The sequence below is a fragment of the Struthio camelus genome, chromosome 34 (assembly GCF_040807025.1).
Source record: "Struthio camelus isolate bStrCam1 chromosome 34, bStrCam1.hap1, whole genome shotgun sequence".
NCBI lineage: Eukaryota > Metazoa > Chordata > Aves > Struthioniformes > Struthionidae > Struthio > Struthio camelus.
The window spans coordinates 206582-229872 of record NC_090975.1 but is presented as its reverse complement, the minus strand read 5'-3'; the positions used below and the strand labels follow the sequence as shown (position 1 = coordinate 229872).

The 23291-nt window shown below is 65.9% G+C and overlaps 2 protein-coding genes, 1 long non-coding RNA gene, 8 other non-coding genes and 2 pseudogenes across 30 annotated transcripts; 5 read left to right on the top strand and 8 right to left on the bottom strand.

The window, feature by feature from the left end:
- Positions 1 to 2278: 2278 nt before the first annotated feature.
- On the bottom strand, positions 2279 to 12085 carry LOC104153737 (leukocyte immunoglobulin-like receptor subfamily B member 5). 20 transcript variants are annotated; one of them, XM_068923438.1, is made up of 13 exons: positions 11451 to 12085; positions 10789 to 11007; positions 9974 to 10375; positions 9776 to 9811; positions 9083 to 9330; positions 8313 to 8621; positions 7298 to 7576; positions 6528 to 6860; positions 5781 to 5903; positions 4431 to 4461; positions 4144 to 4178; positions 3414 to 3451; positions 2279 to 2522 (listed from the first exon to the last, which is right to left on the bottom strand). In XM_068923438.1, exons 3-13 carry the CDS (start codon positions 10192 to 10194, stop codon positions 2340 to 2342), a joined length of 1836 nt encoding a protein of 611 aa, XP_068779539.1. In that variant the 5' UTR covers positions 10195 to 10375; positions 10789 to 11007; positions 11451 to 12085; the 3' UTR covers positions 2279 to 2339. The 20 variants fall into 20 exon arrangements, with proteins under 20 accessions (XP_068779539.1, XP_068779538.1, XP_068779534.1 ...); XM_068923437.1 differs by having other exon boundaries at positions 6528 to 6836; positions 8313 to 8645; positions 11451 to 12083; XM_068923433.1 differs by having other exon boundaries at positions 8313 to 8645; positions 11451 to 12075.
- A 221-nt stretch (positions 12086 to 12306) lies between these two features.
- On the bottom strand, positions 12307 to 12378 carry TRNAQ-CUG (transfer RNA glutamine (anticodon CUG)). Its single transcript has one exon. It is a non-coding gene; the product is annotated as a tRNA-Gln (tRNA).
- A 179-nt stretch (positions 12379 to 12557) lies between these two features.
- TRNAK-UUU (transfer RNA lysine (anticodon UUU)) lies at positions 12558 to 12630 on the bottom strand. The gene has a single exon. It is a non-coding gene; the product is annotated as a tRNA-Lys (tRNA).
- Positions 12631 to 13792: 1162 nt separating this feature from the next.
- Positions 13793 to 14312, top strand: LOC104153738 (histone H2A type 2-C). The gene has a single exon (XM_068923456.1). It carries the CDS (start codon positions 13911 to 13913, stop codon positions 14298 to 14300), a length of 390 nt encoding a protein of 129 aa, XP_068779557.1. The 5' UTR covers positions 13793 to 13910; the 3' UTR covers positions 14301 to 14312.
- Positions 14313 to 14450: 138 nt separating this feature from the next.
- LOC138063678 (histone H2B 5-like) lies at positions 14451 to 16197 on the bottom strand (annotated as a pseudogene).
- Positions 16198 to 17860: 1663 nt separating this feature from the next.
- LOC138063676 (uncharacterized) lies at positions 17861 to 20885 on the top strand. Its single transcript, XR_011137128.1, has 3 exons — positions 17861 to 18302; positions 20119 to 20254; positions 20442 to 20885. It is a non-coding gene; the product is annotated as an uncharacterized lncRNA (long non-coding RNA).
- On the bottom strand, positions 17974 to 18047 carry TRNAT-AGU (transfer RNA threonine (anticodon AGU)). The gene has a single exon. It is a non-coding gene; the product is annotated as a tRNA-Thr (tRNA).
- Positions 18286 to 18357, top strand: TRNAD-GUC (transfer RNA aspartic acid (anticodon GUC)). Its single transcript has one exon. It is a non-coding gene; the product is annotated as a tRNA-Asp (tRNA).
- Positions 19038 to 19109, bottom strand: TRNAM-CAU (transfer RNA methionine (anticodon CAU)). The gene has a single exon. It is a non-coding gene; the product is annotated as a tRNA-Met (tRNA).
- TRNAA-CGC (transfer RNA alanine (anticodon CGC)) lies at positions 19409 to 19480 on the bottom strand. Its single transcript has one exon. It is a non-coding gene; the product is annotated as a tRNA-Ala (tRNA).
- TRNAN-GUU (transfer RNA asparagine (anticodon GUU)) lies at positions 20009 to 20082 on the top strand. The gene has a single exon. It is a non-coding gene; the product is annotated as a tRNA-Asn (tRNA).
- TRNAG-GCC (transfer RNA glycine (anticodon GCC)) lies at positions 20401 to 20471 on the bottom strand. Its single transcript has one exon. It is a non-coding gene; the product is annotated as a tRNA-Gly (tRNA).
- A 1688-nt stretch (positions 20886 to 22573) lies between the features above and the next one.
- Positions 22574 to 23169, top strand: LOC138063675 (histone H2B 5-like; annotated as a pseudogene).
- Positions 23170 to 23291: the final 122 nt, after the last annotated feature.

Below are 23291 nucleotides of genomic sequence, written 5' to 3'. Positions count from 1 at the left end.
GGGTGGCCCCAAAAGGTAGGGTTAAAAAAAAAAAAACGATGGAAATAGCAACCGTCCCAAACAGAGCAGGGTAAAAGTCTCCAGAACTGGCAATCCACCCCAAAAAGCAGCGCAAAACCCTCCAGAAAAGCCAATTTGCGGGATAGTGGAGCGATAGATCATGTAACCGGCTTCACCGCTTCTTTTCAGTCCATCGACCGAGCGGAGGACAGAGGACACGCGTGCACAGGGGCCCGTGTGCATGGTGCACGCGTGTGCGAGGCGGGGGACATGCATACGTTGCACGTGGGCACTGCTAGCACACGCGTGTGTGCATGCACCCCGGCCCGCGGCCCACACGTGTGTGTGCATGCACCCCAGCCTGTGGCACATGCGTGTGTGTGCATGCAGCCTGGGGCTGCGGCCCACATGTGTGTGCATGCACCCCGGCCCGTGGCCCACGCGTGTGTGTGCATGCAGCCTGGGGCCGTGGCCCTCACGTGTGTGTGCATGCACCCCGGCCCGTGGCACACATGTGTGTGCATGCACCCCGGGCCCGTGGCACACACATGTGTGTGTGCATGCACCCTGGCCCATGGCACACGTGTGTGTGCATGCACTCCCCCAGCTTGTGGCACACGTGTGTGCATGCACCCCGGCCCGTGGCCCACGTGTGTGTGCATGCACTCCCCCAGCTTGTGGCACACGTGTGTGCATGCACCCCGGCCCATGGCCCACGCGTGTGTGTGCATGCACCCCAGCCTGTGGCACACATGTGTGTGTGCATGCACCCTGGCCCATGGCACATGTGTGTGTGTTCATGCACCCCAGCCTGTGGCCCACACGTGTGTGTGCATGCACCCCAGCCCGTGGCACATGCATGTGTGTGTGCATGCACCCTGGCCCGTGGCACACATGTGTGTGCATGCACCCCAGTCCATGGCACATCCATGTGTGTGCATGCAGCCGGTCCGCGGCCAACGTGTGTGTGTGCATGCACCCCGGCCCATGGCACACATGTGTGTCTGCCTGCACCCCGGCCCATAGCCCACGCGTGTGTGTGCATGCACCCCCCCAGCTTGTGGCACACACGTGTGTGCGTGCACACTGGGCCCGTGGCCCACACGTGTGTGTGCATGCACCCCCCAGCTTGTGGCACACATGTGTGTGCGTGCACACTGGGCCCGTGGCCCACACGTGTGTGTGCATGCACCCCCCCAGCTTGTGGCACACACGTGTGTCCATGCACCCTGGGCCCATGGCACGCACCCCGGTCCGTGGCCCACGCATGTGTGTGCATGCACCCCGGTCCGTGGCTCACACGTGTGTGTGCATGCAAAGGCACTGGTATGCAGGTGCGGGTACATGCAGCAGGCGGGTGGTGGTGCAAACACATGCAGAGCACGCACGTGCTGGGCTACATACAGGCGGTGCACACGTGTTGCGAGTGCAGGCGCAGCCCAGCGCACACGCGTGGCGGTGCAAACACAGGCGAAGGGAGGCAGAGTGGGGCACACAGGTGCCGCCACGCATGTGGCGAGCATGCAGGGCGGTCAGTGCACACGTGTGTGCGGCATGTGCAAGCGGGGGGGACAGCACGCATGTGAGGCCGTGCTACATGCATGCAGGATGCAGGTGCACGCATGCAGGGTGTAGGTGCACGCATGCAGGGACACGCGTGTGCACAATACACGCATGGCAGGGCACATGCATGCACGCACGCAGTACACGCGTGTGTGCGCTGATCCAGCATGCAGACATGAGGTAGAGCTACATGTACGTGGGGGGACGGGGGAGGTTTTTGGGGGCTCTCTGGGGGGTTGGTTAGTGGATTTAGGGGTCTCAGGGTTGGTTAGTGGATTTCAGAGTGATTGGGCAGGTTTTTGGGAATCCTGGGGGCTGGTTAGTGGATTTGGGGGTGATTGAGGAGGTTTTGGGGTTCCCTGGGGGTGGTTGGTAGATTTTTGGGGGTCCTGGGGGTAGTTAGTAGATTTGGGAGTGATTGGGGAGGTTTTGGGGGATTCTGGGGGGCTGGTTAGGTGATTTGGGGGCAATTGAGAAGGTTTTGGGGTTCCTGAGGTGGAGGGGGTTAGTGAATTTGGGGGGGGGGGTTGGAAAGGTTCGGGTGGTTCTGGAGGTGGCTCGGGGGGATCACAGAGGTCTGAGGGTCCCATAGGGGGATTAAGGGATTTTGAGGGGGAATCCCCCTAGGGGGTACTTAGAGGATTTGGGGTGGGGGGGGTCCCAGCCCGGGGGTCCCAGCCCCTTCTGCACCCCAAGAACGAGCTGCAGCTCCCCATGTGGGGCTGGGCCTTTATTGGTGCCTGGGGGGGGGGTCGGGACAGGGGGTCCCCAAGGTGTCAGCGGGGCCCCCGGCCGCCCACCTCGGCGTAGATGACGGACGGGACGGGGGCAGCGGGCCCCGGCGGGGGGCTGCCGGGTGCCACCAAGCGCAGCTCCGCATACGTCAGGCCCTCGGTGTCCTCCTGGGGCTGCGGGGAGGGGGACACGCGTGACCGGCCGGGGACAGGGTTGCGGGGGTCCTGGGGAGCAGGTGGGACTGGTTTGGAGAGATCCCATGGGGTGGGGTTGGGGGCCCTGTGGTTTGGATTTGGGGGGTGCCCATGGGGTTAGGGGGTCTGGATGAGGTTTGGAGGGGCTCAAGGTTTTGGGGGACCCATAGGTCTGAGACTGGGAGCCCCATGGTTTGGATTTGGGGGGTGCTCATAGAGTTAGGGGGTGCCCAGGGGGTTGGGAAGGGCTGAAAAAGGCTTGGAGGACCCATAGGTCTGGGATTGGGAGCCCCTTGGTTTGGATTTGGGGGGTGCCCATGGGGTTAGGGGGCTCTGGCAGGGGTTTGGAGGTGCTCAAGGGATTGGGGGACCCATGGGTCTGGGATTGGAGGTCCCATGGTTTGGATTTGTGGGGTACCCATAGGGTTAGGGGGTGCCCAGGACATTGGGAAGGGCTGAAAAAGGTTTGGAGGACCCATAGGTCTGGGATTGGGAGCCCCTTGGTTTGGATTTGGGGGGTGCCCATGGGGTTAGGAGCTTGGGATGGGGTTAGGGGGTGCTCAAGGGATTGGGAGGACCTATAGGTCTGGGATTAGGAGCCGCATGGTTTGGATTTGGGGGGTGCCCATGGGATTGGGGGCTCGGGATGGGGCTTGGGGGTGCCCATGGTTTGGATTCAAGGGGGCTTTATGGGGTTGAGGGTCCCCAAGTGAAGATATTGGCATCCCATGACCTGGGGTTGGAGGTCCCCATGGGGCTGGGAGGGGGCAGGATGGGGTTTGAGGGTCCCCAGGGGGCCTGGAAGCTATGAATGGGGTTGGGGGGCCCCTTTGGGTCAGGGGGGACAGTACAGGGATGGGGTCCCCAAGGGGCAGGTTGGGATTTGGGGTGCCCTCAGGACCCCCCAGCCCTGACACTCACCAGGGGCTGCAGCGGCCTGAGGTTGTGGTGGGAGACATCTGCAGTAGAGAGGGGGTGAGCAGGGCCTAGGGGGCTTCTCGGGGGGCTCAGGGGGTGCTCAGGGTCATGGGGGGTGTTGAGGGAGCTGGGGAGTCTCAGGGGATCATGGAGGGGCTGCCTGAGGGTCTCAGGGGGCTGCTTGAGGTCATGAGGGGGATCTCAGAGGGCTTCTTGGGGGTTTCAGGAGCTGCTTGGGGTCACAAGGGGGATCTTTGGGGGCTTCTTGAGGGTCTCAGGGGACAGCCCAGGGTGGTGGAGGTTTTGGGAGGCTGCTTGGGGTCATGGGAGGATCTCGGGGGCCTGTCCAACATTGTAGGAGGGGTTCAGGGCTACTCAGGGTCATGGAGGGGGATCTTGGTGGGCTTCTTGGGGGTTTCAGGGGCTGCCCAGGGTCCTGGGGGCTTTGGGGGGCTACTTAGGGTAATGGGGTGATCTAAGAGGGCTTTTAGGGGGGTCTCAGCAGACTATCCAGCATTGTGGAAGGGTTTCAGGGCTACTTCAGGTCATGAGGGGGGATCTTGGGGGCTTCGGGGGGGTCTCGGGGGGCTGTCCAGGGTCATGGTGGGGTTAGGGGCTGCTCAGGGCCATGAGGGGATATCAGGGGGCTTCTTAGGGGGTCTCAGGGGGTTGCTCAGGGTGGTGGTGGAGATCTTGGGGGGCAGCCTGGGGTCACGGCAGGGACAATACTCACCCACCACGTCCTGGGAGAGCAGCTCCACGGGGTCCCTGGGGAGACAGGAGAGGAGAGGACCCAGGTGTCGGGGGCTCCCTCCCCCCCCCCCAAATTGGGAGAACCCAGGCATTCGCACCCCATTTCCCCCCCCCGCCACTCCCCATAAGCTGGGAGAACCCAGGCATCCGAGCTATAAGCCCCCTGCCCACCCCTCCCCAGCTTGGGGGGACTCAGGCATCCTCCCCCCACCCCAAACCCCCAGCAGAGACCCAGGTGTCCTGGGGGTGGGGGGACCCCTCTCCTACCTGCTGGGTGCCACCATGGTGGGACCTTTTCCTGTGCAGGCACAGAGACCCCCGTGAATGGGTTGGGGGGGGAGGACAGCAGAGACCCCCCCCCCATCCAGATCCTCCAGGGACAATAGGAATTTCCTAGGATATTGGGGACCCCCTGTGGACAGCAGGGACCCCCCCGAACCCAGGGACCCCCCCCAGGATATTGGGAACCCCCCCCTGGGTACAGCAGGGACCTCCCCCAAGATGTTGGGGAACTCCCTAGGGTCAATGGGGACACCTCATTGACCCCACTTCCAAGGACTCTCCAGGGACAGCTGGACCCCCTTCAGGACATTGGGGACCCCCATGGAGACAGTGGGGACCTCCCAGATATTGAGAACCCCCCGAAGGGAAGTGGGGACCCCCAGAGACCCCCCTTCCCTCAGCTACAGCTCGGGGTCCATAGGGGACCCTGGGGGTCAGAAGTGGCTCTGGGAAGGACATGGGAGTCTACAGGGGACCCTGGGGATGCAGGTGACACTTGGAGACTCAGAGGACCTATAGGGGACCCTGAGGGACAGAGGTGGCTCTGGGAGGGACGTAAGGGGTCTCAAGGGGAACCCAGAGATGCAGTTGACACTTGAGGACACGGAAAGTCTGTAAGGAACCCAAGGGGTCAGAAGTGGCTCTAGGTAGGACATGGGGGTCTATAGGAGACCCTGGAGATCAGAAGTGGCTCTGGGCAGGACAGGGGGGCCTACAGAGAACCCCAGGGATGCAGATGACACTTGGGGACTTAGGGGACCTTTAGAGGACCCTGAGGGACACACAGTTCTAGGAGGGACGTGGGGGTCCAAAAGCAAACCCAGAGATGCAGGTGACGCATGGGAACAGGGAGGGTCTAGAGGAGACCCAGCAGGTCAGAAGTGGTTTTAGGAAGGACGTGAAGGTCTACAGGGAACCCCAGGGATATAGGTGACACTTGGAGACCCAGGAGACCTATAGGACTCAGAGTGGTGGCTCTGGGAGGGACATGAGGGTCTACAGGGGAACCCAGAAATACAGTTGACAGTTGGAGACAAGGAGGGGGCCTATAGGGGATCCAGGGGGTCAGGAGGTGACTTGGGGGGGACCCTGGGGATGTAGGTAACACTTGGGGACCCAAGAGACCCTGGTGGACACAGGGAGGGACATGGGGGTCTGAAGGAAGCACCTAGAGATGCAGGTGATACTCAGGGACATGTGACCACCCTAGGGGACAGCCAGGGGTCAGAGGTGGCTCAGAGAGGAACACAAGGGTCTATAGAGGTGACACTTGGGGACATGACATGCAGGGGGGCCCTAGGGACATTTTAACCCCTTCCTGCCCAGGGCTCTCACCGCGCTGCCTCCTGCGGCACAGGGCGGCGGTGAAGAAGATGAGGCCGAAGCAGAGGATGAGGACGAGGGTGGCTGCGCAGCCCCCCACCACAGCCAATTTCCAGCCAGAGTCACCTTTGGCGCCTAAGGGCATCACAGGGTGCTCAGCCCAGCCACACCACCTAGACACCTGGGTCCTCGGTGGGTGCCCTCCCCCTACTCCACACCACAGATGCTCCCAGAGCCACTTCCTCCCCGGAGGCGGAAGCCGTGACACAGCCCAAAGCGGGTGCCATGGGGTGGGGAGAGGGATGGGCTGGGGCACCTTGCACCCAGAGGGGGTACAGGGCATGGAAGGGGGCACTTCAGTGGTCTTGACCCTACCTGGGGGGTGCAGAAATGGGTGCTGATGTGGTGGTGAGGAGATGAGGGTCCATGCTGGGCCCCCCACATCCCACCTCCAGCATCACCTTGCATCACATCCTGGAGCTGTCTGGTCATGTGTCCCCTCCCCATCCCCCCATGACCATACTCACCTTCTGGTGCCCCCAGCCATGATCCCATGCCCTCATCCCCCGTCCCTGTACTCACCACCCTCTTGGGGCTCCAGTTGACCTCCAGTTGACCTCCAGTTATCTCCCAATGACCCAAAGCCCCTGACATCACCCCCCCACCTGCCCCTCGACCACGTCCACCCCACGGTCCCCATCCTACCACAATCCCATGGCAAAATACCCCTCACAACACCCTGGCAGGGCTCAGTCCTACCTGGAGATGGCGGCAGAGGGGAGGTCGTGCTGGGCCCCCCGTGTTCCACCTCCAGCGTCACCTCGGCCCTGGGGTGCGAGGAGATGAAGGGGTGCTCACGGAGACGGTAGGAGCACCCGTAGGTGCCGGCGTCAGACGGGGTCACCCGAGGGAGGACGAAGGTGGCCGTGCCTCTCCTGTCGGGGGCCTGGCGCTGGATGGGGGCCGAGCGCCCGGCCTTGTGCAGGATGAAGGTGGCCCCATTCAGCGACTGGCACTCGATGGTGACGTTGGTGCCTGTCCTCAAGCGTCCCCCGGGCCTCAGGGCTACTGTGGGTGGGCGATACCAGCTAGCTACTCAAGGAAAGGACAGAGAGTGGGACACAGCCCCGTGAGGAGACCGCAGGGATGTCCTGAGGAACCCCTCTGGCCGACAAAGACCCCAGGGACACTCCCAGACCCACAGGGACCCCATGGGGACCCCCTGCCCTTAGGGGAATCCCCAGACCCCGGGGAAACCCCTTGTCCCCCCTCAGGTCACAGGGGGACCTCAGGCACCCTCTGCTCCATGGTGACCCCCCGGCTACCCTCTAACCCATGCGACGACCCTGAGCACCACCAGCCCCACGGCCACCCCAGGGGTATCCTCTAACCCCCGGCTCCCCCTACACCACAGGGGACACCCCAGCACCACCCAACACCCATGGAGGAACCCCCGAGCACTCCCAGCCCCACACGGGCGCCCCCCAGGGACCCCCCTCCGCATGCAGGGTGCCCCAGCAGGCCCTCACCCAGCTCCACCAGCTCCACGGGGTCACTGATCTCCAAGGTCCTGGACGGTTCCAGGGTCTCGTACTGGCACCAATATCTCCCGGCATAGCCCCGTGCCGACACCTTCATGGAGAACTCAGCCGTATCCTCCACCTTCTCCCGGTACCATTGGTAGGTCCCATCTCCCTCCTTGTAGATCAGGACCCTGGCAGCCGGCTGGGGCACGTGGCACCGCAGAGTGACGTTGTCCCCCAGGGCCGCCCCCTCGCTGGGGTGCAGCGACAGGGAGGGTCGGAGGTCTGGGGCAGGGTGACAGCGGTTCTTAATGGCATCTCTGAAGGCCATCATCTTGTCCCTGTCCCCTCACCCTATCCCCGTCCCTATGCTCGTGACATCCCTGCACCCCCATCCTCTAATCGTCCTCCCTGTCCCCACGCTTGCATCCATGTCCCTGCATCCCATCCCTGTCACCACCCTTTTACTCATGTCCCCACACTCCTCCGCCCCATCCCTGTCCCTGTCCTTCTGCATCCCTGCATCCCCCTTCCCCATGCTCACACTCGCACCCCTCCGTCCCCCTAACTCATCCCCATGCCCTCAGCCCCATCCTCTCACCCATACGTCCCTGTGCTCCCACCTTGTCCTTGTCCCCATGTCCCTGTGCCCGCCAGCTCCATCCCACACTCCTGTCCTCATGTCCCCCTGGCTCCCACCGCATCCTGGTCCCTCTCCCCACACTTGCATCGTGTCCCAGAGCCATCTGTCCTCATGCCCCCTCCCCATCCCCCCATGACCATACTCACCTTCTGGTGCCCCCAGCCATGATCCCATGCCCTCATCCCCCGTCCCTGTACTCACCACCCTCTTGGGGCTCCAGTTGACCTCCAGTTGACCTCCAGTTATCTCCCAATGACCCAAAGCCCCTGACATCACCCCCCCACCTGCCCCTCGACCACGTCCACCCCACGGTCCCCATCCTACCACAATCCCATGGCAAAATACCCCTCACAACACCCTGGCAGGGCTCAGTCCTACCTGGAGATGGCGGCAGAGGGGAGGTCGTGCTGGGCCCCCCGTGTTCCACCTCCAGCGTCACCTCGGCCCTGGGGTGCGAGGAGATGAAGGGGTGCTCACGGAGACGGTAGGAGCACCCGTAGGTGCCGGCGTCAGACGGGGTCACCCGAGGGAGGACGAAGGTGGCCGTGCCTCTCCTGTCGGGGGCCTGGCGCTGGATGGGGGCCGAGCGCCCGGCCTTGTGCAGGATGAAGGTGGCCCCATTCAGCGACTGGCACTCGATGGTGACGTTGGTGCCTGTCCTCAAGCGTCCCCCGGGCCTCAGGGCTACTGTGGGTGGGCGATACCAGCTAGCTACTCAAGGAAAGGACAGAGAGTGGGACACAGCCCCGTGAGGAGACCGCAGGGATGTCCTGAGGAACCCCTCTGGCCGACAAAGACCCCAGGGACACTCCCAGACCCACAGGGACCCCATGGGGACCCCCTGCCCTTAGGGGAATCCCCAGACCCCGGGGAAGCCCCTTGTCCCCCCTCAGGTCACAGGGGGACCTCAGGCACCCTCTGCTCCATGGTGACCCCCCGGCTACCCTCTAACCCATGCGACGACCCTGAGCACCACCAGCCCCACGGCCACCCCAGGGGTATCCTCTAACCCCCGGCTCCCCCTACACCACAGGGGACACCCCAGCACCACCCAACACCCATGGAGGAACCCCCGAGCACTCCCAGCCCCACACGGGCGCCCCCCAGGGACCCCCCTCCGCATGCAGGGTGCCCCAGCAGGCCCTCACCCAGCTCCACCAGCTCCACGGGGTCACTGATCTCCAAGGTCCTGGACGGTTCCAGGGTCTCGTACAGGCACCAATATCTCCCGGCATAGCCCCGTGCCGACACCTTCATGGAGAACTCAGCCGTATCCTCCACCTTCTCCCGGTACCATTGGTAGGTCCCATCTCCCTCCTTGTAGATCAGGACCCTGGCAGCCGGCTGGGGCACGTGGCACCGCAGAGTGACGTTGTCCCCCAGGGCCGCCCCCTCGCTGGGGTGCAGCGACAGGGAGGGTCGGAGGTCTGGGGCAGGGTGACAGCGGTGAGCTGGGGCCCGTCCCCATCCCCGTGTTTTTAAGGACGTCTTTGAACCCCTTCATCCCCTAACCCTCTTCCCCTTCCCGGTCCCCACAGCCATCTCCCGGCGTCCCCTGTCCCCACCCTGCGACTCGCAGCCCTGCGGCCCCCGACCCTGCGTCCCCGCTGCAGCCCCCGGCCCAGCGCTCCCAGCCGTGTCCCTGCATCCCACCGGCTTGTCCCCATCCCCGGGTCCCTGTCCTGGCGGCCCCAATGTCCCCCACCCAACTCTGCCCCTGTCCCAACACTCGTACTCACATCCCCCTGCCCTCCACCCTCCCCGTCCACCCCCCCCCCCGCCAAGACCATACTCCTGGTCTGCTGTCCCCAGCCCGATGATGTCCCCAGCCTGGTACTCACCTCCCTGCACCCCACTTGGCGCCGCCAGCCACCAGCCTGCAAGGGACATGGGGCTCGTTGGTGGCTGCTGCCGGGGGCCACCAAACCCCTGGGGCTGGTGGTGGTCCCCACCATCCCCTCGAAGGGCAGGGCATCCTTGTCACCCCCACAAAAGGAAGGGTGTCCCTGTCCCCACCATTCCCCCACCCCATCACTCACCGAGGCCCAGCAGGAGGAGGACCACCACCATCGGGGCCGTGGGGCAGGAGGAGCCAGGTCCTTACGTGGCGTTGGGGGTAGCGGCACTGGGGGGGGGGGACTGGGTCCCACCACGGTTGGGCCTGGGTGTCCCCCCAAGCCAGATGGGAGGTGAAAGAGCAGGAAGGGAAGTGGCCACAGAGATGGTTTCGGTTCCCCTTGAGGCCAGGATGACGTGACATCACTCCAGGGAGGCACTGGCAGTCCCCGATGGGCTGGCACGCCAGAGGGTGGTGGCCCACCTCCCCCAAGGGGCGTCCAACACGGAGCGGCAGACGCCGTCGCCGAAGGGCTGGCACACGCGCGGGGAGCCGCACGCCGTCCCCAAGGGCGGCTTCACGCCTGCGGCGACACGCGCGGCACCTGACGGGGGTGACACACGCGTAGGGCGCTCCACGCAGGTCCCAACAGGGGGTCATGGTTGAGGGGGGACATCACAAGCGCTCCCCCATGGGGTCACACTAGGGGGCCACCACACATGGTCCCCAACAGTGGGTCACCAGCAGGCTCCAAAGAGTGTCACAGACAGACAGCAGCCCCATGGGGACACCGTAGGGACAACCCCCATCCCATGGGGACCTCCTGGCTGCAGAACACCCCAGAAAAAGCCCTGCCCCACACGGACCCCAGGGACAGCCCGTTCTCTGTGGGGAACACCTAGACCCATAGGGACCCACTGCAGCTCCCAAGAGGGCTCCAAGCACCCGCTGCCCCATCGGGACCCCCCCCAACCCCTGGCACCCCCGTAACCCACACGGGCTCAGCCAGGTCCTCACCCAACTCCACGGGGTCGATCACTCGTCTCCGAGGTCCGAGACGTTTCCAAGATCTCGTACCGGCATCTCTCCGCGCCGGCGCCTTCCGCGAGAACTCGACCGTATCCCTCCACCTCGTCCCGGTCCCAGCGGCCGGGGCACGCGGTACCGCAGGGCGACGGTGTCCCCCCCCCAGGGCCACCGCCTCGCTGGGGTGCAGCGACGGGGAGGGTCGGAGGTCTGGGGCGGGGAGACGGCGGCGAGCTGGGGCTCGGCCCCGCGTTATCGCTGCACCCCTTGTCCTGGCCCCGCGCTCGTGGCACCACCGCACCCTCAGCCCGTTCCCCCCCCCCGACTGGCTCTGCGTCCCCCGTCCCCACCTTTGTATTTACGTCCCTGCGTCCCTTGTCCCATCCCTGCCTCTGTCCCCAAGTTTCTACGTCCCTACGTTCCCCATCCCCACGCTCGCGTCCCTCCGTCCCCCTAAGTCGTCCCCCCGCCCATACGTCCCCACATCCCCGTCCTCGCTTCCCGCTGTCCCCGTCCCTGTCCCGGTCCCTGTCCCCATACTTGTACCCGTGTCTCAGACTCATCTGTGTTCCTGCACCCTCCCCGACCCCCCCTTCCCCGTGACCCTACTCCCGTCCCGGTGTCCCCAGCCCTGTCCCCAGCCCCGTACTCACCTCCCTGCACCCCGCTCAGCGCCACCAGCCCGCCAGGGACTCGAGGCTCATTGAGGGCTGCTGCCACCAGGTCCTGTCCCTCCGTGGGCCACCAAACCCCTGGGGCAGGGCGTCCCCAGCATCCCCCCTGTCACTCCCCGAGGCCACTCACTGGTCACCTCCACTGGTCCCCTGGCACGGGGTTGGGGGCAGCAGCACTGGGAGGGACTGGGAGAGCCTGGACCCCGCGGCGGCTGTGCCCGGGTGCCCCCCGCCCCCGGCGGGAGAGGCGAGGGTGGAAGAAGTGGTCCCTCCACCTGGTTATTTTCTCTTTCGGGTCAGGATGTGATGTCACCCTGGGGTGGCGCTTGCGGTCCCTGACCTGGTGGCATGCACAAGGCGGGTGGTGGAGCATCACCCAACGGGGTGGCACCCAGGGGGTGTCGGGCCTGGCTCCCGGCTCTCAGCGTTTCTTGCCCTCTGCAAATCCGCCAAGTCCCGCGGCGGGAACCGGCCCCAACCCAAACCGCTGCAACGCGGCCACGCTGGGAAGGAGCAGAGCTCCCAGGACAGTTGCAGCAGCGAGTTTCGTCGTTCTCCCAGCTTCACTCCCCGACGAATTCTTTTTTAGGGTTTTTTTTGTTGTTTTTTTTTGTTGTTGTTGTTTTTGGTTGTTTGGTTGGGTTTTTTTGTTCAAACACGAAAAACTAAACAGGCAAAAACGTCGCTTCGACGGAAAGCCGGGCACCGCTGAAGCACCGCGGCAGAACCGGCTCGCACTTCCCGCGGTAACGAGCTGCAAAAAGAGCGGAGAAAAAAAAAAAAAAAATCATTTCCCCCCGAGAAAGCAGGGGGAAAAAAATAAAAGGAAACCGCAAGGTCCCACCGAGATTTGAACTCGGATCGCTGGATTCAGAGTCCAGAGTGCTAACCATTACACCATGGGACCGGGCCGCGCTGGCAGCCCCAGCCGGGCCCCACACGGCTCGGCGGCGGCACCGATTGGGGGGGGAAAAAAAACCCTCCCCGGGGGCTGCGGAGCCCGGGGGTGAAGCAGCCGGGGCCGGACGGGGACAGGGAAGGGCTGAAGGAACCCAGTGCCCGCGCTGAAGAAATAAAAAGCGGAAGCGCCCGAACAGGGACTTGAACCCTGGACCCTCAGATTAAAAGTCTGATGCTCTGCCGACTGAGCTATCCGGGCTCCTGCCGGCCGCCGCCCGCTGCCGCCCTATGGGCGCGAGCTAAGGCCGCTACGGGGCTGCTGAGGACGGGGAGGGTGTTTAGCAGCGAGGCGAGGAGTTTGGGGAAGGGGGGCGGCGCTGCGGGGCTTTGGGGCAGGTTATGCTCGACCGGAGGAGGAGGAGGAAGGCGCGCAGGTGCCCTATAAGGCTCTGAGCCAAACTCGAGCGATAAAACGCCGTGTTTTTACCACGTTGCAGCACAACCCCGGGGAAAACAAACGGTTATGAAGCAAATCAAAACCCAAGCCCGGGCACACGCTACATGTTCCCCCAGCCCTAACTGCGGGGCGGCGGTGGGCGGAGCTCCCTTATATAGGAGCGGGGCGGACCTGAGGGAGAACCGCCCCCCCCCCCCCGGCTCCCGCCTTGGCGGCCTGGCCGCTCTCGCCTCCGGACCAATGGGAACGCCTCCAGCTCGGCGGGCGGCCAATCAGCGTGCAGCGCCGCCGTTCCGAGGCGAGGCAGCCTTGCGGGCCGGGGGCTGAGCTGCCGCTTGGTGCGGCGGGGCGGGTACAGCTGTGCGCCACAAGGGTTTAAAACCAAAAGAAAAGAGAAGAGAGAAAAAAAAGAGAAGAGAAAAAAAAAAAGAAAAGAGAAAAAAAAGAAAAGAGAAAAAAAAGAAAAGAGAAAAAAAAGAAAAGAGAAAAAAAAGAAAAGAGAAAAAAAAGAAAAGAGAAAAAAAAGAAAAGAGAAAAAAAAGAAAAGAGAAAAAAAAGAAAAGAGAAAAAAAAGAAAAGAGAAAAAAAGAAAAGAGAAAAAAAGAAAAGAGAAAAAAAGAAAAGAAAAAAAAAGAAAAAGAGAAAAAAAAATAAATTAAACACTTAAAACTCTCCTCAAGCGGGAAGGTAAGCCGGTAGCTGGCGCTTAATCTCACAGCGAGCTCGTGCACGAGGCTTTTAATCTCAAACGGCGAAAGCTCGCCGTATAAGCTGCATTTCCCTGCCCGAAGCCGGCGGGGGGAGCTGGCGGGCGCCGCTGTCTGCACCGCCGCGCCGCGCCGCGCCGCCCTCCCTTTATAACCTCCGGCGCGGGCAGCTCGGCTACGCGCCGAGCATCGCAAGCGAGACGGCTCCAATCCGCGCGCCGCTATTGGGCAGGAGGAAAGACAGCCGGGCTGAGGGCGCCGTTCTATTGGTTCGGCGGCCGAGCGGGGCGGCGGCCAATCAGAACGCGCGGTTTCAATCCCCCGCGGGCTATAAAAGGGCGAGCCGCGGCGGCGGTCGGCGGTAGTGGCGGCATCATGTCCGGCCGCGGGAAGCAGGGCGGCAAAGCGCGCGCCAAGGCCAAGTCGCGCTCGTCGCGGGCCGGGCTGCAGTTCCCCGTGGGCCGCGTGCACCGGCTGCTGCGCAAGGGCAACTACGCGGAGCGGGTGGGCGCCGGCGCCCCCGTCTACTTGGCCGCCGTCATGGAGTACCTGACGGCCGAGATCCTGGAGCTGGCGGGCAACGCGGCCCGCGACAACAAGAAGACGCGCATCATCCCGCGCCACCTCCAGCTGGCCGTCCGCAACGACGAGGAGCTCAACAAGCTGCTCGGGGGCGTCACCATCGCGCAGGGCGGCGTCCTGCCCAACATCCAGGCTGTGCTGCTGCCCAAGAAGACCGAGAGCCACAAAGCCAAGGGCAAGTAACATTTCTGCGAAGACCGGCCAGTTTAATCAGCGGGCCCTAAGCTTTTCTTTTTGCTTTTGAATCCAAAGGCTCTTTTAAGAGCCACCCACTGTTTCAGAAAAAGAGCTGGAAGCGGTTTGGGGCTTGCAGAGCAAGGTGCTTGGTGCTAGGCTCGCAGCAGCGTTCCAACCTGGAAACGCGTTTTGACTTAAATCCTTACAAATTATGGTTGCAATGGTTTATGCAGAAGTCTGGAGACTTGCCAGCCCCTGTGCCTCCTGCTTTGCTGCGCTGCACACAACTGTTCGGTCTAACGCAGCTGAGAACCTCCCTTCACCGGTGAGATCCCCAAAAACGGGGGTCCCTGAAGGTGGAGGAGGCACCGGTGAGTCCGTTCGCAAAGTGTTTCCCCATTCCTCAGTCCCAGGACACGCAAATCAGCAAAGGGAAACTGCGCCGATCCTTGCGTTCCCCAAAACCACACTGGTACCTTAGTTCCAGTCCCGCTTTTCCCTAAACAGCGGATGGCTGGCCAAAAAAAACATCTCCAAAACCACAGTAGAGCCCAGAAATAACATTTCTGTTTCCCCATGAGCGGCATTTAACGCCACGACGTTCGGCAGTTGCTGGTTGTGGTTAACGCTCATGCTGCGGGAAAAGCACCAATAAATCCCCCGGGATTTAAGGAAGTTTCAGGCTGGCCCAAGCTGCTAACATGGGCCAAAGCGTTGCCCTGGGACCTGAACTATCCCCTCGGAAGAGGGAATCCGAGCCCAAATCCTGCCAAGCTGCACCAAGGAAATACCCTGAAGGCAACAAGTCAGCACGTCAGGCGCTGGCAGGCTGCTCTCTGCCAAGCAAAACCTTTAAAAATAGTTGAATATTCCTCCAATGAGCACAGAAATCCCATTTCTTCCAAAAGGAATTGCCCACCTCTTGCTCCTTCCTCTCCGGGAGCCCCCCCTCGCACAAGGCAACGCCGAAACCTGTAGTGGGACGATCAGGACAAGCACCCTGGCCAGGAACAGCATCATCATCCCCAAAAAGCAGGTTATTAAGCACCCTTAAAAGGCAGGGAGAGCATTGCCTGGAAACGCACATCCTGCAGAAAAGGAAGTTATTTCTGTTTGCTAAATGCATCTTCCCGCAGGCAGCTCCCAAGAGCGGTTCGAGCAGGGCACTAAGTGCAGACACGAACAAGCACAACGTGCAAGATGCACAAAACGTGACACCTAAAAGAAGCTTCTACTCCCTTAGCACTAATAAAACTACTTTCTTGTGTTGCTGTAGTAGGTAAGGAATAATTTAAGACGAGTTATAAGTGCAAGATGCTGCTTACATGCAGCATGAAGCAGCATTTACAGGTTAGAGAGCAATCCCAGCTACTTCTACAAGAACATCCCTAGCAAGGAAGTCCCATCTTATAAGATAAAGTGGAAAACGGGCTCTTAAGGTTTACAGCTCTGCTAGGAGAGGGTGGGTGGCTCTGAAAAGAGCCGTGGGGCCGAGGGGAGCAGACCCTGCGTTCCAGGGAGCCGCTTTACTTGGAGCGGGTGTACTCGGCGCCGGCCTCGCTGCCCTCGCAGGCGGCGTGCTTGGCCCGCTCGCCGGGCAGCAGCGGGCGCGCGGGCGGCCGTCTGGATCCCCCGCGAGGTGACGGCGGAGCGCCGTTGTAGCGCGCCAGGCGCGAGGCCTCGCCGGCGACGCGCTCGAAGGCGGCGTTGGCGAAGGGGTTGGCGATGCCCGCGGCCTCGGGGGAGATGCCCGCGTCGGGGCGCGCCTGCTGCAGCACCTCGTACGCGTGGGTGGAGCAGCTCTCCTCGCGGCCGCGCCGCCGCTTCTCGTCGCCTTTCTTCTGCGTCTTGGTCACCGCTTTCTGGGGCCCGGCGCGGGCGCGGGCCTGGCCGGCTCGGGCATCCGCCGCTGCCGCTGCCGGTGCTGCCGCTGCCGGTGCCGGTGCTGCCGGTGCTGCCGCCGCCGCCGGGGAACAGAGCGCAGTGAGGAGGAGGCGGCGGCGGCGGCGGCTTTCTAGCGGCGCTATGCAAATGAGGGCTCCGCGGCGCGCCTTCCCATTGGCCGAGAGCGCGCGGGGATGCAAATAGCGGGCTCGAAAGCGCGCTCCGCCATTGGCCGCCGTGGGCCTTCGCCCGCCGGCCAATGGGCGCGCGCCGGGCTCCGGTTCCCCGCGCGGTCCGGGAGCGGGCGGGCCGCCTCCGGCTGGCCGTCCGCAGCGGCGAGCAGCTCCGCGGCCGCTCCGCGCTCTCAGCGCCGCCCTGCGCCGCCCTGCGCCGCCCTGCGCTGCCCTGCGCTGCCCTGCGCTGCCCTGCCCTGCCCTGCCCTGCGCTGCCCTGCGCTGCCCTGCCCTGCCCTGCGCCGCCCTGCCCTGCCCTGCCCTGCCCTGCCCTGCCCGAGAAGTGAGGCTCTTTTCCGAGCCGCCCGCCGCCGCCGCCCAGAGCCGCGGTGCTGGCTGAGGGGCGGCTCCGCGGGGCCGCGGGGAGGCGGCGGCGGCGGCGGCGGCGGAGCGGCGGGGCCGCAGCCGGCGGCGGCCAATCAGCGCCGAGCCCGCGAAATTCAAAGCCGCCCCGCCCCCCTCCCCCCCCAGTCCCGCGACGGCGCCCGAGCGCGCGGCCGCTGAGCAGCCAATGAGGAGCGCGGCGCGGGTATAAAAGGCGGCGGCGCGGGGTGGCGCGGGCAGTGCGGCGGCGGCGGTGGAGCGGAGCGGGCGAGGCGGGGAGGGCGCTGCCCGGTGGCGGCCGGGCGCGGCGGGGGCCCCGGCGCTGCCTGGAGCGGCGCGAGCCGCTGCTCCGCGCGCCGCCCTTGGAGCGCCTGGTGCGCGGGGCTTGAGGAGGGAGCTGCGCTGCCGGAGCTCGGCCGTGAGGGCGCTGCGGGAGGCGGGCGAGGCTCCTGTCGGGGGGCGCCAACCCCCGCGCCGCCCGCGCTAAGCGTGTCACCGCCGTGCGCAAGGGCGTTCAGCCGGCGTGTCTGCGGTGTCCCTTTTGGGCCCCCCTCCCCAGCAGAGCCGCTGCTCGCCCGCGGTTGTCCCATGGTCAGCGCTGATGCTCGTCCCTCCCCTTCACCCCCCCGCGGTGCTGGGCGGGCGCATCCTCCTCTGCCCCACCGCGTGGGCGCTTCGGCAGTCACAGCCGTGGGGGGGGGCGTGTTCTGGGTGGGGGGGGAAAGGTGCTCCCGTCTGGGGGAAAAGGAGCTCTTTCTGTACTTACTGAGAGACGGTTTTCGTCCCTCCCTGGTGGTCTAGTGGTTAGGATTCGGCGCTCTCACCGCCGCGGCCCGGGTTCGATTCCCGGTCAGGGAAGTTGCTTTTTTTCCTTTCAACTTTTTTAATTTTCCCCCGCCCCGAATTTTAGCTTCCTTTTTCATTCCAGTCCTTTCCCCCACCCTCCCCGTTCAGTGCCTGCCCGCACGGTCACAGCGGCTGCTGCTTTCCCGGGGCAGGGGGCGGGGGAGCGGGGGGGGGGCTCTCCGCCGGGGAGAGCAAGCGGAGCCGCAGCTACCTCCAGCCACGTAAGCCGCTCTCTGCTCGACAGCGGGGATTCAGGGGCGCGGCGACGTTTTGCGCAGCTCCTTTAAAAAAAAAAAAAAAAACAAACCAGAGGAGAGAGAGATAAGGGGAAAATAATAATTCTCTTTAGGAAAAAAAAAATCACTGTCGCGACATGGCGGCAATAAACCGGGAGGCACCGCTGGGATTCGAACCCAGGATCTCCTGTTTACTAGACAGGCGCTTTAACCAACTAAGCCACGGCGCCGGCTGTTGGCGTCCCGTCGCCGTTTCTTCTCCATCTCCAGGTGCTGCCGGACCGAGCGCGAAGCAACAACTCCGTCCCCTGCCCGCGCGCTCCGCGCCGCTTCCTCCACGCCGCCCTCGCAGCGAAGCCGCCCGCCGCCCTTGCGCGGCGCTTCCCGCCGGCGCGTCCCGGTGCTCGGCGCTGCCGGCCGCGGGCGCCGCAATGGGAGGCCGCGGGCCGCCGGGGGCTCCCAGCCCCTTCCTCGTTAGTATAGTGGTGAGTATCCCCGCCTGTCACGCGGGAGACCGGGGTTCGATTCCCCGACGGGGAGGCCGCGCTTTTGTGCTCCTTTTTGTTTGTTTTTCTCCTCCCTTTCCTTCCCGTCCGCTCTACCTTTTCGACCTCGAAACCCCCCGCTGCGGCGGGACACGGCGCGTCCGGCGGCTCCACCGAGCGGTTCCTCTCCCGCGGCCGAGGGAGGCGCTGGCACAGGCCGACGGGGGGGGGGGGGGGGGTTCCCGGCCGGGACAGAGCAGCGCCGCGCAGTGAAGACGCTTAAAGCCGCCCTCGCCCAGGCCTTTCCCGCGCCGTGGGTCGGACCTGAGTGGGGACTGGGAGCGGGCAGGCGGCGCCCCGCCCACACCTCCCTCCTCGCCAATGAGCACGCGCGGCTTCCCTCGCCCACCAATCAGACGGCGGTGTTTAAACCTCCGCTCTCGGCGCCAAGCGCCCGCCCGCCCCCCCCAACTCCGCGGGGGGAGCCAGAGCCGCGCGGCTCCCCGGAGCCCGGTTGTCCCGCCCGATCGAGACGGGGTTTTTCCCTAAAGGTTTTCCCGGCCTCGCCGTCTGCACCTCGTGCCACGCTCCGCGCGGCGGCATCCGCAGCGAGGGCCGGTCCCGGCTCCCGGGGGAGCTTCGGCCCGTGCCGCGGGGAGGCCGCGCGGCTTTCGTGCTGCGCAGCGGCAAGAAAGGCGAGAAAAGCCCGGGGCGGCGGGGGGGAGAAAAACGACTTAGCAGAGGATGGTTTCGATCCATCGACCTCTGGGTTATGGGCCCAGCACGCTTCCGCTGCGCCACTCTGCTGCCCGGAAAACGTGCTTCTCGGTTTTTACACTTAAACCCGAATCGCAGAACGGCCGCGCGGGGGCTCTGCGGGCGCCTCCGCCGGCGCCGCGGCTCGAGGTGCCCCGGGGGACGGCAGGGAAAAGGAGGGGGCGAAGGGCCCGCTCGTGGGCCGCGGGCGAGGAGGAGGCAGAAGAATAGGAGGAGGAAGAAAGGGGGGAGGAAGAGCAGCAGCCGCTGCCCCGCGAGGGCGGGGCGACCCCGCTCTGCTCGCGGGATCCCGCCCGCCCAGAAAAAGGGAGCGGAGGCTCCGCCGCCGCTGGAGATGCCGGGGATTGAACCCGGGGCCTCATACATGCGAAGCATGCGCTCTACCGCTGAGCTACATCCCCTGCGCCCGGCCCGGCCCCGGCGCTCCCCTTGGCGGCGGCGGCGGCGCTCGGCGGCGGCGGCGGGCCCGGCGCGCCCCATGGCGCCGCGGCGGCGCAGCCGCAGCCGGCGGACGAGGTGGCCGAGTGGTTAAGGCGATGGACTGCTAATCCATTGTGCTCTGCACGCGTGGGTTCGAATCCCATCCTCGTCGGCGGCGCGTTGGCTTTTGCCTGCGCCTCTTTTTGGCTATTCCCGCGTGGGGAATCGCGCAGCCTGCAGAGCCGCGCTGGAGACCGCCCAAGCAGCGATCCACGGCGGGAAATCCCCGTGCTGGGCGGCCCCCCCCCCCTTGCTTTGCAGGGTCCTGACTCCGCATGCGGGGGGCAACTTTCTCTTTGCTGCGTCACCCCTATCTCCACGCTCCGCCTGGGCGGCGAAGCCGAACTTGGGGGGTTATTTTGGGGCAGGGGGGGATCTGAGTTGCCGCCGCCCCCAGCACCGCCCCCGCGGCGGGCAGGAGTAGCGGAGCCGGGCACACGCCGCCGCCTGTCTCTGTGGCGCAATCGGTTAGCGCGTTCGGCTGTTAACCGAAAGGTTGGTGGTTCGAGCCCACCCAGGGACGCGGCCGAACCTTTTCCCCCCCGTCCCGTTTTTACAGCCGAGCGCAGCGCTGCCAGAGCCGCCGGCAGCAGCTCCTCCCAGCGCCTCTTTTCCCTGCGGAACCGCTGCGTTTTTCCGCGTGCCGATACAAAGTGAGACCGCGGATCTGCTGCCGCAGCCACCGCCGCGATGAGGTGAGGGCGTGCGCGGGGGAAGCGGCGCCGCAAGGGGGCGCGGCGGGGAAGGAGGGGGTCGGACGAGACAACCTGCTCGTCGATGGAAAGGAAAAGCGCGCGGCGGGCGAAGGAAGAAGAAAAGAAGCAACAAAAACCGAGCGCGTTGCATTGGCCGGGAATCGAACCCGGGCCTCCCGCGTGGCAGGCGAGAATTCTACCACTGAACCACCAATGCCCCCACGCCGCACGTTTGCGCGGAAGGAGAAACATCTTTCACCACGCTCAAAGAGCGGGCAGGAGAACATCAAAAACAGAGCGCTGGAGGCGGCAGGAAACGATGCCTCGGTAAAGTAGCATTTTGGCCAAAGCTTGCAAAACTTCACGGCGCCGCTGACGACCGCGGTGGGGGAAAGGAACGGGGAAGCGCTTTGCTGCGTTTTCCCACAGCCGCGGGGCGGGGGGCTCCCGGCGGCTCCACCAGCAGCCTTGCGAGAAAAGAAAGTGGGCGCGGGGGTTGGCGCCCCCCGGCAGGAGCCTCGCCGGCCTCCCGCAGCGCCCTCACGGCCGAGCTCCGGCAGCGCAGCTCCCTCCTCAAGCCCCGCGCACCAGGCGCTCCAAGGGCGGCGCGCGGAGCAGCGGCTCGCGCCGCTCCAGGCAGCGCCGGGGCCCCCGCCGCGCCCGGCCGCCACCGGGCAGCGCCCTCCCCGCCTCGCCCGCTCCGCTCCGCGCCGCCGCCGCCGCCGCACTGCCCGCGCCACCCCGCGCCGCCGCCTTTTATACCCGCGCCGCGCTCCTCATTGGCTGCTCAGCGGCCGCGCGCTCGGGCGCCGTCGCGGGACTGGGGGGGGGAGGGGGGCGGGGCGGCTTTGAATTTCGCGGGCTCGGCGCTGATTGGCCGCCGCCGGCTGCGGCCCCGCCGCTCCGCCGCCGCCGCCGCCGCCGCCTCCCCGCGGCCCCGCGGCGCCGCCCCTCAGCCAGCACCGCGGCTCTGGGCGGCGGCGGCGGGCGGCTCGGAAAAGAGCCTCACTTCTCGGGCAGGGCAGGGCAGGGCAGGGCAGGGCAGGGCAGGGCAGGGCAGGGCAGGGCGGGGCGGCGCAGGGCAGCGCAGGGCAGCGCAGGGCAGGGCAGGGCAGGGCAGGGCAGGGCAGGGCAGGGCAGGGCAGCGCAGGGCAGGGCAGGGCAGGGCAGGGCAGGGCAGGGCAGGGCAGGGCAGGGCAGCGCAGGGCAGGGCGGGGCAGGGCAGGGCGGGGCAGCGCAGCGCAGGGCGGGGCAGCGCAGGGCAGCGCAGGGCAGGGCAGGGCAGCGCAGGGCAGGGCAGGGCAGGGCAGCGCAGGGCAGCGCAGGGCAGGGCAGGGCAGCGCAGGGCAGCGCAGGGCAGGGCAGGGCGGCGCAGGGCAGCGCAGGGCAGGGCAGCGCAGGGCAGGGCAGGGCAGGGCGGCGCAGGGCAGGGCAGGGCAGGGCAGGGCAGGGCGGGGCAGCGCAGGGCAGGGCAGGGCGGGGCAGCGCAGGGCAGGGCAGGGCAGGGCGGCGCAGCGCAGCGCAGGGCAGGGCAGGGCAGGGCAGGGCAGCGCAGGGCAGGGCGGGGCAGCGCAGCGCAGGGCGGGGCAGCGCAGGGCAGGGCAGCGCAGGGCAGGGCAGCGCGGGGCAGCGCAGGGCAGCGCAGGGCAGGGCAGGGCAGGGCAGGGCGGCGCAGGGCAGGGCAGGGCGGCGCAGGGCAGGGCAGGGCAGGGCGGGGCAGCGCAGGGCAGGGCAGGGCGGCGCAGGGCAGGGCAGGGCAGGGCAGGGCGGGGCAGCGCAGGGCAGCGCAGCGCAGGGCGGCGCAGGGCAGGGCAGGGCGGCGCAGGGCAGGGCAGGGCAGCGCGGGGCAGGGCAGGGCAGGGCAGGGCAGGGCAGGGCGGCGCAGCGCAGGGCAGGGCAGGGCAGGGCAGGGCAGGGCAGGGCAGGGCAGCGCAGGGCAGGGCAGCGCGGGGCAGGGCAGCGCAGGGCAGGGCGGCGCAGGGCGGCGCAGGGCGGCGCTGAGAGCGCGGAGCGGCCGCGGAGCTGCTCGCCGCTGCGGACGGCCAGCCGGAGGCGGCCCGCCCGCTCCCGGACCGCGCGGGGAACCGGAGCCCGGCGCGCGCCCATTGGCCGGCGGGCGAAGGCCCACGGCGGCCAATGGCGGAGCGCGCTTTCGAGCCCGCTATTTGCATCCCCGCGCGCTCTCGGCCAATGGGAAGGCGCGCCGCGGAGCCCTCATTTGCATAGCGCCGCTAGAAAGCCGCCGCCGCCTCCTCACTGCGCTCTGTTCCCCGGCGGCGGCGGCAGCACCGGCAGCGGCAGCGGCACCGGCAGCGGCGGATGCCCGAGCCGGCCAGGCCCGCGCCCGCGCCGGGCCCCAGAAAGCGGTGACCAAGACGCAGAAGAAAGGCGACGAGAAGCGGCGGCGCGGCCGCGAGGAGAGCTGCTCCACCCACGCGTACGAGGTGCTGCAGCAGGCGCGCCCCGACGCGGGCATCTCCCCCGAGGCCGCGGGCATCGCCAACCCCTTCGCCAACGCCGCCTTCGAGCGCGTCGCCGGCGAGGCCTCGCGCCTGGCGCGCTACAACGGCGCTCCGCCGTCACCTCGCGGGGGATCCAGACGGCCGCCCGCGCGCCCGCTGCTGCCCGGCGAGCGGGCCAAGCACACCGCCTGCGAGGGCAGCGAGGCCGGCGCCGAGCACACCCGCTCCAAGTAAAGCGGCTCCCCGGAACGGCAGGGTCTGCTCCCCTCGGCCCCACGGCTCTTTTCAGAGCCACCCACCCTCTCCTAGCAGAGCTGCCAACACTCAAACTAGCAAGAAAACGTGCTTTTAAAGTGCTTCCCAGCACCCCAAAACCCCCTAATGCTCATTAGCAACATAAATTCCCCAATATTTTTGTCTTTCAGAATAGATTCTCTTCCTACACGTATGCTATAGGCAGCTCAACTAAGGGTTTTATTTTCGGGGTTTTCTCCCCGCCCCTGGAAAAGCTGCTGTCGGGAAGGTGTTGGCCGAGTGGCACGCTGACGGTTGGCTTTGCTCCAGCGGTTGGTGAA